The 19058-nt window shown below is 34.4% G+C and overlaps 1 protein-coding gene and 1 non-coding gene across 2 annotated transcripts in view; both read left to right on the forward strand.

Moving 5' to 3' along the window:
• TMEM232 (transmembrane protein 232) overlaps nt 1-19058 on the forward strand; it is a 195047-nt gene that overhangs the window by 27768 nt on the left and 148221 nt on the right. The window contains exon 2 of the mRNA XM_032274759.1: nt 17919-18055. Within this exon, the coding sequence (XP_032130650.1) occupies nt 17937-18055 (119 nt within the window). The 5' untranslated portion in view covers nt 17919-17936. The remainder of the gene's footprint in view (nt 1-17918; nt 18056-19058) is intronic.
• On the forward strand, nt 6536-6666 carry LOC116554437. The gene has a single exon (XR_004270204.1). It is a non-coding gene; the product is annotated as a small nucleolar RNA SNORA51 (small nucleolar RNA).

Below are 19058 nucleotides of genomic sequence, written 5' to 3' on the forward strand. Positions count from 1 at the left end.
TTCACTTTCTTTATAGAAACAATTTTGTGATTTTCTTTTCATAAGTTTCTAAATGCCATTTGAAATACTATCCCATTCTTCCTGCCTAATTTTTGAGCCAGCTTTTTGTAATTGTGCCCAAGAGTAAAGCAGTCTCGGGATCTCAGATGAGCCCCATTTTGGCCAAGTTAAATTAATTTCATTTTTAATGATGTTAGTCTAAGGAGTCAAAATTTACAAGACGAAGCATTATAATTCTTAGTCACAAATTCAGCTAGTGTCCCATGAGGTGGTTCTCCTTATACTTCCAATTAGATGTTTTATTTCTTATGTTTCCCCTCTTCCCTTCTTTGTCTGCACCAGCTAAGGATGTGTTTAGAATCAAAGGTGTATTGCTACAAAGTCCCCTCCTCAGACTGTCAACCCCAAGTAAGTTACCCTCATATGTCTCAGGGAAATCTCAGCTCCCCAGGAGGCAGTGCAGTACTCCAAATGCTAGGAGACCACCCCTTTTTTGTGAGTATTTCCCAGAGGACCTTAAGTATTTTACCTGTTTTCTTTTTTTTTTTTTTTTTCTTCTTTTTTTGGCTTATGAGGGAACCCTATGGGACTCCTATCAGGAGAGATCCCTTTCAGACGCCTCCAAGAGATTCTTAGTTACCTCACAATATCTGAGATTTGAGCTGGAGGGAGCAAGTGTCTCTTAACTTTGGAGCAATTTTATTGCAGTTGCTCTCAGATGGAATATAAAAGGGTTGGTACATACAAAAGAGGTTTGAAAAGAGAAACATTCGGCTGATCAAAGAAACCACTGTTCTAACTGCAGCAATGCTTGGGTGACTTGACTTTTCTTTCTTTTTTTTCCTAGTAATTTAGAACAAAGGGATAACAACCCTAGGGATAACTTAGCAAACACATGATTTACTACTTCTCTTAGTGGTCCTAAAACAGCTCAGGATAAAGCAAATTTAGATCTCTAGCAAAAGAGAGGGAAGTCTAGATTCCAGGTAACCCACCATGGAAACCCAATAGTTTTCTAGAGTTGGTTCAAACACATGTTTTGCGCTGGTACCAAGCACCGAGTTCGAATTTCTTTAGATGAGTTCTGTGTGTCCCTGTATCTTGCTGGAATTCTGCCGACTACACCATCTGTCAACTAAAGGTTAAATAAAAGGCATTATACTTTAAAGAAATTTCAAGTTAATTTTATTCTGATCCAAGTTTGAGGACTAATGACCTGGGCAACACAGACTCATCACAAACTGAGAATGTGTTCCCAAGTGTGCTACACAAATACAGTATTTATACATTCTGTTCCATAGGAAATGAGATAAGGGGAGTAGTGAAATGAAGGTGACATTCTTACAATTTTGATTTGTGAGCCCAGATGACCAGGGACAGACACATGTTGTCTCTACCATTACTGATTAAACAAATATACGTTTGATTTGCTTATTAGCTTATAGAGTTCGCAGTACGCTGAAGTTTATACCCTGAAATAAACAATAGTGAATGAAAAGCACAGCACGAAAGGGAACAGCTTGTAGCTTGTAAAAGCACGAGCAAAAGCTGTAATGGGAGGCCCAAAGTTAGACCGTCTGAGAGCACCCCATTAACCTCGGCACATCAGCGGTGTGGTTGCAGGGCAGGAAAGCACTACTTTGGTCCCACGAACTCCTTTCCAACATGGGGTCTGCACAGGGGTCTTGTGGAGAGTGCTTGTGTAAGCACCGGGAAATGTTGGTGACCTTTGCTCACAATTTCTAGGAGGGTCTTTGCAGATGGGAGCTGGCAAGGCAGGAAGGCCTTGCAGGAGGAGATATTAGAACACCTCCTGCTCTGCCCATGTTCTCAGAATATGGGGTAATCTCAGTTGCCCTATGTCCACAGTGCTCAGGAGATAAAAGCCTGTTGATGCATTGTATGTGGTCAGACCTGGTAGTGCCCTACTGCCCTGCCTGCTGGCTGCATATTGATAATGATCAGTGGTTTGGTGTACTAGGTTAGCTTTTCTTAGAAGAATTACCTGTTCCATTGTATTCTAATGGTACATGCTTCTCTCCCTGGCTATCTTGTCCCTCAGTAGTTCCAAGGCCTCCCCCAATAGTTTCAAGCTCCCCCCAAAAACCTCCCCCTTGCTTTCCACCCCTCAATTAACGAGTGTGTACACCTAACAAAAAGCTGTGGAAACCAGAACTCAGGGCCAACATGGTCCTTGCACTTCACGTTGGTCCCCTGGACCCACACTTTAATTCTATTTCTGTGTCTTTGTCTTTATTTCTTTTCTTAACCCCTCATCACCACCGGGGCTCATGGCACCCATGAACAGGGTTGGGGCTGGTACCCAACATGATTAATGCTCGTTTACATTATACCTAAGATAAAGCAAATATGTGGTTACTATATGTAGGGTAAAATGTTAATGAGCATATAGGTTTCTTAGGTATTGGAAAGTGATGACTTATTATATCTTGCCTTTGTGTTTTATCTGATAGACAAAGTTGTAATCAGTAAACGTCAATGAAATATTTGATAGAATCTAACCCTGCAGAGGAGAGTTTAGCTTTGCTTTATAGGCCTAGTTTTTATTATGCATGTGGCCAACCAGAAGCCATCTTGGCCCACTTTTAGAACTTTATTTCGATTTTTCTTTTTCTGATAGTTGCAAATAAATAAAAAGTACTGGCACACAACATAAACGAATATAAGAATTCATAGACAGTTACATCCCTTTTGCAATTCCTTCCTAAACCATTCATCACATTAGCAGTTTGCATCAAAGCCAAATGACTTCCTATGGTGAGTAAAGCAGGTTTGAAATACTTATCTAAGTATGTCAGAACAGGGCTTTATAATTTCAGTGTTAGCTCATTGTGATTTTTCTGAATAAATGAGTAAATAAGTGATTGATAGGAGATGAATTAAAATAGTTCCTGTTTAAACTTTAATGATGCTTTTTAGTTCATTTTCCTTGTTGTTTAAGGCTTTCTTTTTTTTTTTTTTTTTTTTTTTTTTGTACTTTAAGTTCTGGGATACATGTGCAGAACATGCAGGTTTGCTACATAGTTATACATGTACCTTGGTGGTTTGCTGCATCCATCACCCCGTCATCTACATTAGGTATTTCTCCTAATGCTATCCCTCTTCTAACTCCCCACCCCTGACAGTCCTGGATGTATGATGCTCTCCTCCCTGTGTCCATGTGTTCCCATTGTTCAACTCCCACTTATGAGTGAGAACATGTGGTATTTGGTTTTCTGTTCCTGTGTTAGTTTGCTGAGAATAATGGGTTCCAGCTTCATTCACGTCCCTGCAAAGGACATGAACTCATCTGTTTTTATGGCTGCACAATACTCCATGGTGTATATGTGCCATATTTTCTTTATCCAGTCTATCATTGATGGGCATTTGGGTTGATTTCAAGCATTTGCTTTTGTGAATAGTGCTGCAATAAACATACCTGTGTATGTGTCTTTATGGTAGAATTATTTATAATCCTTTGGGTATATAACCAGTAATGGGATTGCTGGGTCAAATGGTGTTGCTGGTTCCACATCCTTGAGGAATTGCCACACTGTCTTCCACAATGGTTGAACTAATTTACACTCACACCAACAGTATAAAACCGTTCCTATTTCTCCACATCCTCTCCAACATTTGTTGTCTCCTGATTTTTTAATGGTTGCCATTCTAACTGGCATGAGATGGTATCTCTTTGTGGTTTTGATTTGCATTTCTCTAATGATCAGTGATGATGAGCTTTTTTTCATATGTTTGTTGGCAGCATAAATGTCTTCTTTTGAAAAGTGTCTGTTCATATCCTTCGTCCACTTTTTGATGTAGTTGTTTTTTTCTTGTAGATTTGTTTATGTTCCTTGTAGATTCTGGATGTTAGCCATTTGTCAGATGAATAGTTTGCAAAAATTCTCTCCCATTCTGTAGGTTGCCTGTTCATTCTTAGGATACTTTCTTTTGCTGTGCAGAAGCTGTATGGTTTAATTGGATCCCACTTATAAATCTTGGCTTTTGTTGCCATTGTTTTTGGTGTTTTAGTCATGAAGTCTTTGCCGATGTCTATGTCCTGAATGGTATTGCCTGGGTTCTTCTAGAGTTGTTATGGTTTTAGGTCTTATGTTTAAGTCTTTAATCCATCTTGAGTTAATTTTTGTATAAGGTATAAGGAAGGGGTCCAGTTTCAGTTTTCTGCATATGACTAGCCAGTTTTCCCAACACCATTTATTAAATAGGGAATCCTGTCTTCATTGCTTCTTTTTGTATATATATAGATGTGAATATATGTGTGTGTGTGCGTGTCTGTGTGTGTGTGTGTGTATATATATATAGTTACTTTTCTCAAGAGAAAGAGAGGTCAGAAGGAGACTGGTAGATAAGCAGTTATTTTATTAATCTAGGACAGAGAAAATGGCATCCTGAACCTGGGAGAATGACAAAGGGAGAGAAAGCTGACTTGATTAACAGTGCTTCTTTGAAGATGAGGATCAATAGTACATAGTGACCAATAGTGGCTCCCCAAAGATTTGATGCTACCTGAGCCTGTAAACAACCTGAAGTCAGGGAAGACTTAACAATGACCATGAAAGGAAGATTTAGACAGAGCCTTGGTCTCATGACTGTGAAACTGCCAAATACACCCTACATTGTCTAGCTTTGAACTTTTAGATTCTTTTATTTTTTATTTTTGTACATCAGAGAGAAATATGCTTCCATACTGTTTGAGCTCTTATTTTTATTTCTGTTATATGTCACTAAACCTAATTCAAATACAGCATTTTCTCTTATAATCTTATTTTTATTGTGGTAAAATTTGCTTATAATGAAATGTACAAATGTTCATTACAATTCAATAAGGGCTCTGGTTATTTATGACTAAGTGGCTGAAAACAATTTTTTTTTTAAATCAGCTCCTAGAGTTTTGAAATTAACTGTCTTAGCTGGGTGATTATCATATGGGATATCTCCTTAAACCACAAAATGTGGTTTGATGTCAGCTGAGTCTTTAGTCATCTGAAGGTTTACGGCTGTCTCACTTGCCTGGCAGTTTCTCCTTGCTGTCACTTGGAAACCCAGCTGGGCATTTGGTTAGAGCTATAAACCTGATTCTCTATACATGGCTCTCCATGTGGCATTGGCTTCTCATAGCATGGTGGCTGGATTCTGCATGTCCCAAGAGACCCAGGAACAAACTATAAGGTTTTTTTTTAGTGGTCTGGCCTCTTAAGTCCTAGAATGTCACTTCTGCCATATTCTGTTAGTCAACTAAGTCACTAATTAAGCCCAGATTCACAAGGATTGGGATTAGACTCTATCTCTTGTATGGGGGAGTGGCAAGGTCACATTGCACAACAACATACAGTATGGGAGATATTGCTGTGGTCATCTTTAGAAATTTAATCCATTACAGTGAGTTTTGATACATGCATCCACCCATGTTACCACCCCTAATATAAAACATTTCCATCATGCCACCTTCTGTTCAGTCCTTACACCTTCCAGCCTCTCAAAGACCATCACCGTGCAGTAGTTTTATCTGTGCTTTAACTTTGCATATATGAAATAATATAGTATGTATACTCTTGTGTTTGTTTTTTTTCACTCAATGTAACATTTTTGAAATTTATGCATGTCGTTGCATGTAGCAGTAATTTGTTCTTTGTTATTACTGAGAATAATCCTGTTATATAAACATACCACAAATTGTTAATCCATTTTCCCACGAATAGATGGTTGAATTGTTTCTAGTTTGGAACTATTGTGAATAACACTACTGTAGGCATTCTTGTACAAATATTTTTATAACAATGTTATCATTTCTTTGGGAATGAAATTTCTGGGTCAGGGTGTAGGTATACAATTAACTTACAAAGGCACAAATAGATTTCCTACATTGTTATAGCTTATTTTCATTTCAATCAGCAACATATTAGAGTTTTATTGATCTATATTCCTCAAAATTTGGTATTGTCAGTTTTTTTTAATGTTAGCCATTCTAGTTAGTGTGAAATAGTATTTCATTATGTTTTAATTTGAATTTTCTGAAGACTAATGATTTTGATCATATTGGTTTTGTTGATCCTTCTCAGATCTTATTCTATATGTTACCGATATCTGCTCTTAAAATTTCTCTTAACTTTCACTTTTTTGGGATCTATTTTGCTGTTATTTTTCTCATTTCTAATGTTTGGTAATTAATTTTTAGGTTTCCCTTGCTGTTAGATGAATGTTTATGTAACGTTTCCTCTGAAGTGCCATTTTCTTGCACATCATAAGTTTTCATATGTAGTATTTTACTGTCATTTAATTCTAAATATTTTTAAAATTTTATTGTTACTTCTTTTTTTGAGCCATAGGTGACTTAGAATTGTTATTTTTTATTTCCTGATATATGTAGGGTTAATTTATCCTTTTGTTATAATTTTCAAACTTAATTGTGTTTTGATGTCAGGGAATATAATCTACTTATGTAGATTACCTACATTTTGCGATTTGTTAAAACATACTTTCTAAGCTAGAATGTGACCACGTTTTAGAAATTGTTGATCTCCTGGTGCTTACCACCAGCTGTGTGCTTGCACTGACTGTACAGAAAAAGAGACAGGGTAAACACAGCCCACATATGCCTCAGACTAGGCCCTGTGCCTGGTCTATATTGTGAATAGGGGGACATAGAAGAAAAAAGAGAGAGAAATTGTTTTTGTGTATTTGGGAAAAATGTATATTCTCTAATAAATAAATATGGAATTCTCTACATGTCCATTTGGTCAAGCATAGAAATTATATTGCTTCTATAGCTTTGTTAAATTTTTCTTGTTTGTTGTTGCATACATATCAGTAGTTAAGAAAGAATAACTCAAACTCCCATTTACTAATTTATTCTCGCAGAGTCTCGCTGAGTAACCCCTTTCTCTAACCTGTTTAAAATAGCTTTTGATTTCTGCAGGGGCTTAGCTCAAGGTTTTTCTTTATATTCTTTTAATCTATAATAAAAATAAAATAATTAAATCTTGGATTTCATGTTTCCTTCTTTAGTCCTTCAAAGTTGCTTTTCGAGACAGAAGCCAAAAGCCATCTTTACTGGCACTAAAACCCATATCACTTATTTTTCTATATTAATTGTTTATCCAGAAATCTCTTTTTCATGGGATATAATGTATTTTTTTGTATGTACAGATTCTTCAGAGATTTTTATGTAACTATTTAAGAAATAAATAGGGTATCTTTTCATGTATTCATATTCTTTATTCTTTTAATATTATTCTTGACTGCAACTGCCTATTACATTTTGAATAGTAGTAATGGTGTGGATACCCTTGTATTGTTTCTGGCTTTTAAGATAAAGCTTCCAAAGTTTTATCATTAATTATCATGTTTGTTTAGTTATTCCTAGATACATTTAATTAAAATAAGGAAAACTGTTCTCAGATTGCAAAGTTTTTTTGTTTTTAGAATCATAAATTGAATTTAATGGAATTATTCTTTGGCATATATCAAAATATTTCCTACTTTTTTGCTTTAATTACATCAATACATTAATGTTATGGTTTATAAAAATAGTTTTTATAGTATTAAATTATCTTTGCTCTTCTGAGACTAACCCATCTCCATTATAATGAATTATTTTTTATTGAAATCCCTAGGTTTGGTTTTCTTATGTTTTGTTTTGAAATTTTTGCAGCTAGGTTAATAGGTAATATTTCCCAGTAAGTACCCTTTCCCATACTGCCCCAGATTCTAAAACCTTGGATGGCTCAAAATTTTATATATTTTTGTGTAGGATATAATAAGATTGTTGAAACTCTAAAAAGGCATAATAATAGTAAAATTACAAAAAGCCTTAGGAAGATATTCTGGAAAGGAAGAATGAGCATAATAAAAACAGACAATGATAAAATAATTTAAACAATTTTATAAACAATTTTAAAAGTAGTTTTTGTTTAAGTGTGCTGGTTATTCTTTGATTATTATATCATATATTGTTTTTCTTGGTTGTTTAAACGTCTAAGAGAATCACATGTACTCTCTCTCTGTCTCGTGTGTGTGTGTGTGTGTGTGTGTGTGTGTGTGTTTGTGTGTGTGTGTGTGTGTGTGTGTGTACGTTACAAGGCCACAACATATATGTGTGCATATATATCTTTGTAATTTGTAATTTAATGCTGAAAAATTGTTAAATCTATATAATTATGAATCAGTTCTTTTAACATTTTATTATAAAAGGCCAAGCATGCACAAAGGTTAAGAAATCCCCATTATTTTCAACCTAGATTTTATAGTTATCAATTAAACTCGTACACTTTGATGTAATAATTTTGTAATTGTTTGATGTTTAAAGTATTTATGCTTAGTGCATTTATATAATTAATTAAAGGATATTACACAAAAAAACACATAATAAGTAAGAAGTATTCCCCTCCACTTGGATAGTAAGGAACTGTTAATGAGAAATACGAATATAATCCCTATTTGTAGACTAGGTAACTGAGGCACCTGCGGTTTAAGTAATCTGCACAATGAAACAGGCATAGTCTGTTCTGGAGCCAATATTAAAGCAAGCTGCTGATTCCTGCATTGCACACTTATCCATTATACCACACAGGAGTCTGAGAGGGAGAAAAGCCAAAGGTCCTAGGAGTGTAATGATGAACAGAAAAGAAGACACTTATTTCCAGAAGGGATGATTGGCAAGGTTAGATACTATGGAAGGATCAGGTAAGATCAGTAGTGTAAAGCTCTTAGTGAATTTGTCCACTTGGAGATTATTGTCAGTCTTGGAGAGATCATTTCAAAGCTGAGGTCATAGCAGAAACTATATTCCAGATATTTCATTTTTTGTAGTAAAGTTAAGAGTAAGTATCATTTAATATAAAAACAATATCTGATATAATGGAGACCTAAAATCAAGCCATTTTTTGGCTACTTCAGATAAATATTCAAGGTAAATCTTTGAACTCTATTTAAATATCAGAATTTACCCCTGGGAAGTGGTAGAGAAAATCTGGCAGCTACTGCAAACTGTCTTCCACAGTGGAATGCTTTATAAACGAAGAATATTAGAGCAAGCAGAGAACTGGGTCCTAGAAATAGTTGGTATCTAAAATAATTTTTTAACCTTTCATTTAATTAGATTTGCTTATTTTAAAAGGAGAGCAATTCATCATTCAGATCATTTTTATTCACTTAAGGTATTATTTCCATTTCTGTCAACAAATTCAGTGAATACCCTGTGTTTGGGAACGACAGAAAACAAAAGGATATTTTAATCTTAAGGATAATTTTAATTTATATAAAGCTAAGTTTTACTTTGACATTATCTTTTGCGGATTCAGGAAAAACTATAGCTCTTGTTGACAGTGATGTAAAAGCGAAGTAATTCAATTTAACAAGTTCATTTTAGTCTCTTTACATTTAAATGTGATTTTCCTGCAAAGTAAAAAAAATAAATGTGTCTTATACTTAATAGCAGAAGAAATTAAAAATTTTAGCTGCCTAATTTTAATTTTTTATTTCTGTTATAAAATGGTCTGGGGGTTACTAAAGACTATGAAATATCATGAAATATGCTATTGTTGGCGTCTTTTTGTACAATTCACAAGTCAACATGCTGTATGCATGTAAATGTCCTGAGAAGGAATGAAATGATCTGAATAATTTCTGCAACAGATTTTAGCAAATAGTGTTTTAGAAGCTGAATGTTCAAGAATCTCTTTCTAGCAAATAGCATTTTAGAAGCTGAGTGTTTCGGCTCCATTACTGATTAGTATTGGTGACCAAGTTCTATTATTCAACTCCACTTAAACTTGTAATTGTAACTTGTTTTTGCTAATCTCTTCTGGCAAATGGTTCTCAATCATTTATATATTACATTCTACTTCTAAGTCTCTTTGAGAATTTAAGTCCAACAATGAATAACACAATTCCCCCACTTTTTTGGACAAAGGTAGACATTTAATCTTTCTCTCACTTTCTACTATTAAATGACTATCATTTACTGACACCCTACAATATGGGAAATATTTTATCTTATTTAATCCTCAGGCAACTCTGCTTAGATATTATCATTTCCGTTTTACAGATGAGAAAGCTGAAACTTGAACAAGTAGGGAGTGCTTATTGAATAATTAGGGAGGAGGGATGCAGAAGCCAAATACTTAGCATTCCTGCCCACCTTCCTGCTGCCCTGCTCCTCCGAGAAGCAATTGCCATAGAAAATACAGATGTAGCTGTTTACATTCCTCCCTAGTCCTCAGTCCTTTCAGGCATCATTGGGAGTCTCACCCCTTGGGCAAATTTCTAGTCTTCATGGCTATCAACATGGCCTGAGAAATTGTCATATGCAAGAGGTTTTCAACCAATGAGCCAATGAAGAACTAACTCCCCTGGCTTTTCTGGCTTTTACGAACTTTCCATTTTCCTCCTCCTCAACCTCTCTGCTGAAGCTCTTAGAAAGTCGAGAATGGTATTGGCAGAAGCATGGTGTTGGAGTGTCGTCGTGTATAGTTTGAAACAATCCCCATTTTGCTTTGCCCTTGACCTTCTTTTTTCTCTCTCTCTTTACCCCTTTTCTTCCTTTCTCTTTGCAGATTCCTTTTTTCCCCCTACCCATACCCCCTTTTCCTTTCTCCTTTAAGGAAAATCAGATTCATTGGGTTAATTTCAAAGCCCCTTAGGTGATTTTACTTTCTTTTTCCCTCCTTCCCTAGCTCCTGTGACCGCCTGAACTCCCTTCCTCAAATATGAAAAATATATTAATGTCAGTGCAGTTATTTTAACACAGATTTTCTGATTCTAATTATTTTCTTTTTTTTTTCAAAAAGGACAAAAGACGTATCTACATGCTCATCCTATGATAAATATTTAAATTTTAAGGTAGCTTCTTTATACAGATGGTTTTCTGCACTAGAATATGGTTTTACTCTATAATAGAAAAATGTTTATGCTAGAGTAAGGGATTGTACTTGACAAAAGATAAAGAGCAAAATGAAAGAAGATTAAAAAAAAAAAGATTCTACTTCCTACATCTCTGCAAACCTTATATTTTTTATTGTTTATATCAAAGCTCTGATTTTTGTTATACAATTACTTTAAGCTGCTCAGGTTGCATTTTTGTTATGCTTTGTTTTTTTGAGACAGGGTTGCCTAGGCTGGAGCGTAGTGGCACATCGGCTCACCACAGCCTTCGCCTTTCAGGTTCAAGCAATTCTCATGCCTCAGCCTACTAAGTAGCTGGGATTACAGGCGTGTGGCACCATGCCCGGCTAATTTTTGTATTTTTAGCAGGGACAGAGTTTCACCATGTTGGCCAGGCTGGTCTCGAACTCTCTACCTCAGATGATCCACCTGCCTCAGTCTCCCAAAGTGCTGGGATTATAGATGTGAGCCACTGCACCCAGCCTCGGGGTGCATGTTAAACTCACCTGGGGATCTTAAGACAAACACGCATTCCTAGACAACTCCAGACCTAAATGTAATAGGTCTGGAGTTAGGATGTAAGGAATCAGCTGCCATGTAGATTACTTTTTAAAGATGCTTTTCCAACTCTCTGTAAAGTGCCAATTTTAAAACTTCCAAATTGTCTTAGAAAAATTACAATGAAAGAGAATTACCATAAAATGAAAAATAAAAAAGGTATCCAAAAACCAAATGTAAATAATTAGAATCAACAGATATAAAATTGCTTTTGATAAATACAGTCAAGACAAATATAACACGGGAAAAGAAAACAATTACAAAATTATACATATTATTGAGTGAAAATACATGTAACAGGGAGATAAATATTATGCTCATAACATTTGTCATTTCTCAATTATAACAAAAAAAAGATATTAAGGAAACAGTAATTTCATATGTTAAAAATCTATTTGCAGATAAAAAATCTAGAGGACCTGGAGTATGGTAATGACTTTAGATAAGACACCAAAGATATGATCTATGAAAAAAAATAATTGATAAGCAGTTTAAAACTGATTAAATTTCAAACTTCTGCTCTGTTAAAGACAATCCCAATAAAATGAGAAGACAGGCAGCACAGACTGGGAGGAATCATTTGCAAAAGACTCATCCAATAAAAGATGTTATTCAAAATATACAAAGAACTCTTACAGACACAAAAAGAAGTAGACAAACAATATGATTAAAAAGTCGACCAAAAATGGAACAAAAGGATAGGCGTGGTGGCTCACACCTGTAATCCCAGCACTTTGGAAGGCGGAGGTGGGTGGATCATGAGGTCAAGAGATTGAGATCATCCTGGCCAACATGGTGAAACCCTGTCTCTACTAAAAATATAAAAATCAGCTAAATAGTGTTTCATTCCGACTATATGACATTCCAGAAAAGACAAAATTCTAGACAGTTAAAGAGACTATTTGCCAGGCCTTATTGGGGGCGGGGGTGGTGGGGCTGATAAATAGGGAGAGCACAGAGGCTTTTTAAGGCATCACAAATACTCTGTATGGTACTATAATGGATACATGGCATTATACATTTGTACAAACCCATAGAATGTACAACACCAAGAGCGAACCCTAATGTAAACTATGGACTTTGGGTAATTATGATATGTTGATATAGGTTCATCAATTATATCACATGTACCATTCTGGTCCAGATGTTGTTAATAGCACAGGTATGGGAGTAGGAGATATATGGGAAATTTCTGTGCTTTCCTCTCCAATTTTGCTCAGAACTTAAAACTACTCTAAATATATATATATTTAAAGTCAGGCCAGGTGTGGTGGCTTATGCCTGTAATCGCAACACTTTGGGAGGCCAAGGCGGGCAAATCACCTGAGGTCAGGAGTTCGAGACCATTTTGGCCAACACGGTGAAACTTAGTCTCTACTAAAAACTCAAAAATTAGCTGAGGGTGGTGGTGGGCACCTGTAATCCCAGTTACTTGGGAGGCTTAGGCAGGAGAATCACTTGAACCTGGGAGGCGGAGGCTGCAGTGAGCCGAGACTACGCCATTGCACTCCAGCCCGGTGACAGAGGGAGATTCTGTCTCTAAATAAATAAATAAATAAAGTCTTTAAACAAACAAGCAAACAACCCATGTGCATACATGGAACACACATTAGGTATATAAATATCAACATTTTTAATATGACCAGTGATCTTTCTGATGCTTCTTAATTTTGTCACATTTGGGTTGAATTTCAGCAGTATTCTTTGCATGAACTAATGTATCTCTCCACTGTTTCTGTGTTTTGTTTCAATAATATTCATGGTAGAAAAATGAGTCTTACCTAGGTATGATGATAAGAATCAAAGAAGAATGTTTTTAAAATTTCATCATTTAAGAATGTTAAATTTTTTGTCTAACATAAAGTTATGCTGTGTTTTCAAAATGAATGTCAACTTTTTACCAGCAGCCGGTTCCAGTAAGTTCTCCTGTTAAATTTTACCCAAACTTAAATTACATTTCAAAGAAAGAAATGGATTCTGGATTCATGAACTCCTTATGTGTGAATCTTCTTTAGAAAATAAATTTAAACATTCTATCAAATAGTACAATACTTAGAGATAACATTTTACAGACTGCAATGTAAAGATTATTACCCGCTTCAATGATAATTGCTAAATTATGGGATATCTTGTTTTAGTTTTCCATTGCTACCAAAATAAATTACCACAACTTAAAGGTTTAAAATAACACTCTCACAGTTCTTTAGGTCATAAATCTAGGCAGATTCAGCTGGGTTCTCTGCTCAATGTCTCACAAATTGACACTAAGCTAGCAGCTGTAAAAAATATTTGCACATCACACATACAAAAAAAGGTTCATATCCAAAATATTTAAGGCACTCAAACAACTCAATAGAAAAGAGAGACAATTTAAAAAATGAACATAGAACCTGGATATACATTTGTCAAAAGAAGATATACAAATGGCCAATAGATATATGAAAAGATGCTCTACGTCACTAATCATCAGAGAAATGGAGACCACTGTGAAGTAATGGATATATTATTTAGCCTGATTGTGGTAATCATTTTACAATGTATGCATATGTGAAAACATCACATTATACAACATAAATATATACAATTTGTATTTGTCAATAACATTTGCTCAATAATACTGGGGGTGGAGAAAAGGTGCCAGCTGAGCTAGTCTGTTACCTGGAGGCTCTGGTAAGGAATTTACTTCTAAGGTCTTCCAGATGGTTGGCAGAATACAGCTCCATGCAGTTGTAGAAATGAAGTCCCCGTTTTTCTTTTGTTTCAATTTTGTCGTTGTTGTTACTTGGCTGGAGTCAGTATTTCTCAGCTTCTAGAAGGTTTCTGGTATAAACTCCTCCATTTCAATGACTACTCAAAATGATTACCTACTACTGCAGCAGTCCTACACAAAACTTACTTTAAAAAATTTTTAAGGTTGGGCACAGTGGCTCATATCTGTAATCCCAGCACCTTGGGAGGCTGAGGTGGGCAGATCACTTGAGGTCAGGAGATGGAGACCAGCCTGACCAACATAATGAAACCCCCTCTTTACTAAAAATGCAAAAATTAGCCAGGCATGGTGGTGTGTACCTGTAATCCCAGCTCCTCGAGAGGCTGAGGCAGAGAATTACTTGAACCTGTGAGGCAGAGGTTGCACTGAGCCGAGGTCATATCAGTGCACTCCATCCAGCCTGGGTGATAGAGCAAGACTCCATCTAAAACATATATGTGTATTTATATAAAATATAAACATATACTTATTATATCTATATAATAAAATGCAAGCTTTTCTAGTTTTATACTATTCAGAGATTCAGAGCTAATTATACTAGTAAATAATGGGGCCAATACAACAGTTCTACATTTATATCACTAATATGTCCAAATTGCACTTGTGGTAAAGCAATTGCCAAAGTGTGCAACGTCTGTGCATTTACCAAGTTGCGATGATGTCAGCCAGTGCTAAGTACATTGCACTATGTTGTCGACCAGTCCTGAGTACATGGCAAAGATTCATTGGAAATTTCTGATGCAATCTGTGACTCTTGTCAATTAACTATATTTTTTTAGTCTTAGCAACACAAAATGCTGTTGGCTACAGCCAACAGAAGAAATAATTAATACTTTTCAGATTCTTGTAATACTTTCAAAAATTTTTTAGTTTGAACTTTTTTATGCTTTACATAGATGGCATTTAAAAGGTGATATTTATTGCTTCATTAGACATACATATTCAGAAATATATACTTTGGTTTTAGCACTTCACAAAATCAAACTACATGTATATATATAAAAGACAAGTAAAAATTCTTGGTTTCTTATTTCTTTGGAATAATATCATCATTATTTGCTTCATTACTTTTTTCACGTTCATGCAAGTTAAACATTTTTACCTTCATAATGTTATATGATTCACTGTAAACACTTGTCAAATTTACATTTATTACTTCATTATTACTACATTGTTAATACAAATTAACTCCTTTTCACATTCCTGCTTCTTGATTATTGTTTTTTCTTGACCAAGAAAGGTCTAGTAAAGTTTATTTTGCCATCAGTAAATTAGAATAAAAATAAGATGAATTTTTACTTTGCTTGTTTAGCTAATTATGTAAAAAGTGGGTTAAAAAACAGACAATATAAATTACAATAACTGCAAAATGACATATTAAAAATTAAATGCTTACATTTTCTCAGATTTTTTATGGTTTGTGTTGGAGTTGGAAAATGAATCTTAACGCACCATGCAATCGGCCCTATTTTCATGCAAAAATAATAATAATTACTATTATAAATTCTTTTGTTGATATCGCCAAGCTTTGGGCTCTACTGGGAATTTGATATCTTTAGAAAATCTAAATGGGAAGAATATCTTTAGAAAAGAACTAATATTTTTCTGAAAGTTGATGATATTTTCAGATCCTATACTTTTATTTTTTGGGGGGAGGGTTATTTTGAAACTTTTTGTTTGTTTATTTACTTTACTGAGGATTTGATTCTGACATCTCTATAAGAAATATTTTTGGAGGTATTAATTTCTTTTTTTTTTTTTTGAAATTTGAAGTTATTTAGCTCTTGTTCCCATTACTCTTTGTCAAAAGTAATCCTAGGTAATAAAATATATTAGGGGGCACAAATTGTTTCTCTTATAAACACTATTCAAATAGTGATTTACAAACTTGTATTGGTTAAACACTTTTACCAGTACTGCTAAGATAAGCCGGAAATTGAGAGTAAGCATTTAGAAACTTATATTTTTGAGGTTTTTAACCCCATCCAACTGGAGAAGTTTCTTTAACAGGGCATTGTGGAACTTGCATGTTGAGCAGAAAGTGCAAATATCTACCACTATTACCAGCAGATGTGGGCAATTTTTGGACAATAAGTTCAGCGATTAAAAGATAATGTTTAAAGCAATTAAGCTTCTTGAAACTGAAAAAAAAAATGACTAACCATAGCCAACTCTGTGAAAGATCTCAGGAAACAGCCAAAAGCTTTGGGTCAATGTGCCTAATATAACAAACACAAAAACCAGTTTTAGCCTTCAATTTCTTTTTTCTCCCTTGATGGCCTGTAGTTTTTTCTTTTCCATCCATTTGGCATTAAATGCTTTAAACTAATTTATCTAAGGGTATGTCTAACTCAAATTTATATTTCTAGATATTTCTGATACACGCTGTTTTGTGGATAGTTGGTTTTTTTTTTTTTTTTTTAATTATACTTTAAGTTTTGGGATACACATGTAGAACATGCAGGTTTGTTACATAGGTATACACGTGCCACAGTGGTTTGCTGTACCCATCAACCCATCATCTACATTAGGTATTTCTTTTAATGCTATGCATCCCCTAATCACCCACCCCCCGACAGGCCATGATGTGTGATGTTCCCCTCCCTGTGTTCGTGTGTTCTCGTTGATGACTGGAGTGGAGCATGCAAGGAGAGTGAGATTGGAATTTCTATCCTGCAGGCTCTCTCTTAGAGGGCAGCCTCAGGTTGGCTGCATTTCTTGCTTAAAGGCCAAAGCTTTTTATTAAACACAATTCCTCAATAGCTATTCTGTCTTGATCTACCTTCCTCTTCAGTCCTAAGAGTGATAATGGTTTATTTCATTCTTGTCAGTCCCTGAGAACAGAACCATCTTGTTTTATATGTCTTTGGAAAGAATACCGTGATTCAGGTACCCTATTTGAGTGTGCTCTGCGTTTCCTGCCAAAACTTTGACTGATCTAGTGATCAATTTTTATATTTAGCTATTTAAAAAATGAAAGGCAAAATACTGTAATGTAGATATGACTACCCTTTCGTTACTTCATTTTGCTGACTAAAACTCTACTAAACACAAATAGGATGTTTTAGTTTTGGTCATACACTCATAGAATATACTCAGATATGAAAAAAAAGAAAAAAATTTGGGTGTAAGACAAGCAGAGAAAGCGGTGTCTAAATGACGAAAAGACAGGAGATATGAAAAGGAATTTACGAGAATCTTTAAAGAACAGAAAACAATAATATGATCACAAATGATTACATAAAATTTCCTATATACTAGGCAATTTATATTCCTATATAAGCAATTTACATTTATTGAACTATTTATTTCTCAGAAGAACTTGATGAGGAAATACTCTTCTCATACAGGTGAGGAAACTGAGGCACAGGGCAGTTAGTCTGGTTGTATAGCCTGTCCTCTTAGCTACCATGCCTTGCTGCCCTTTCAATGGTTTTGCTGATAAAAGTGCTAAAGCATAATAAAGACTAGATATATGGATAGATACATTGATAATCGTAACTTTTTATACTTATTTCCATAATATCCTTATAGCTTACTTATATATTTAAATTCTTCCTTAATATAGAATGTTCTTAAGCCTAACTTTAGTTCTCACTACTTTTCCAAAAATAATAACTTTGCATAACCTGTATTGTTTGATACTGAGTACATTTGTATGCTAACATACATTTAATATTCCTTTTAGAATTTATGATCTGTGGATATGCCTGTTAATAAATCACCTATGATAAATACATATGGAGGCATATCTTCCCCTTATAATGAAGAACGCCGGAAATTAAACTTTCAACATTTAAGTGGAGAAAGGAGTACTAAATCAAGGTAAGCTAGAAAAAAAATTACAGGACCCATATGTATTGTAGAGAGTTTAGAAAATATAGAAAATTGTGAAAAATAAAAATTCACCCATAGCTTTCTAACCAAAGATTAAAATTTTAAAGTTTACTGAAGTTATTTTTAAATAGCCTTGCTTATTGTGATTATATGCTTTCTAAAATTTTGAATTCTACACTTTTTGTTTGAATGATCTATACTCATGTTTAATTTGTCATAAAAATGTGTAGATTACATGAGAAAATATTTGATAACCCCTGTATCATGAAGAATTTTATTTATTTCTAAGACCTTTGCTATTTCAAATTTCACCAAAACAGAATGTTTTTCTATATTTCAAATTGTTTCGTTGGGATAAAGTTTCTGCAATGAGTAAAGAGTAATTTAAAAGAACTTTCACAAAGACTTTACAGTCACAAATAATGTACTTTTTCTAGTTGTTTTCTGTGGTATCTTTGTCTCAATACCATAGTGACCCATATTATAAAAAAAGTGGCAGAAGAAGTTGTTATCCATCTACAGTCCTACAGAGAAGAAAATAAAATTCAATGTATTATTAAAACATTGAACAGTTTTGCTATTATTCATATAAACATATGGAATATGTTTAATAATATGCTGAAGAAATAAGCAAAACTGGTCAGTCCATCTAAATGGTCAAGGATGCTAGAAATAAAAAGCAACAAAACCTGAATATGCAAATCATGACTGGATAATTCTGTTACTAATGGGATGTAGGTAAACAGAAGGAAAATAATTTGTATAAAAATATTCAGAGTAGTTTTAATTACATTTCAGAATTGGAAATAGCAAATGCTTCATAGTTGAATGACTAATTCAATTAAATGTTTCTGAATAGTAGAATACAATAGAAATGTTTATAAGAAAAAAAGTGAAACAGAAATTATGTAGACAGTGATTAAACTGATTATATGAAATGTGTATTATGGATACTAGAATTCACAAAGAATGGAGTATAATCTTTTATGTC

Source organism: Sapajus apella, unplaced genomic scaffold, assembly GCF_009761245.1.
Source record: "Sapajus apella isolate SASKATOON/1434 unplaced genomic scaffold, GSC_monkey_1.0 scaffold1, whole genome shotgun sequence".
NCBI classification, from domain to species: Eukaryota; Metazoa; Chordata; class Mammalia; order Primates; family Cebidae; genus Sapajus; species Sapajus apella.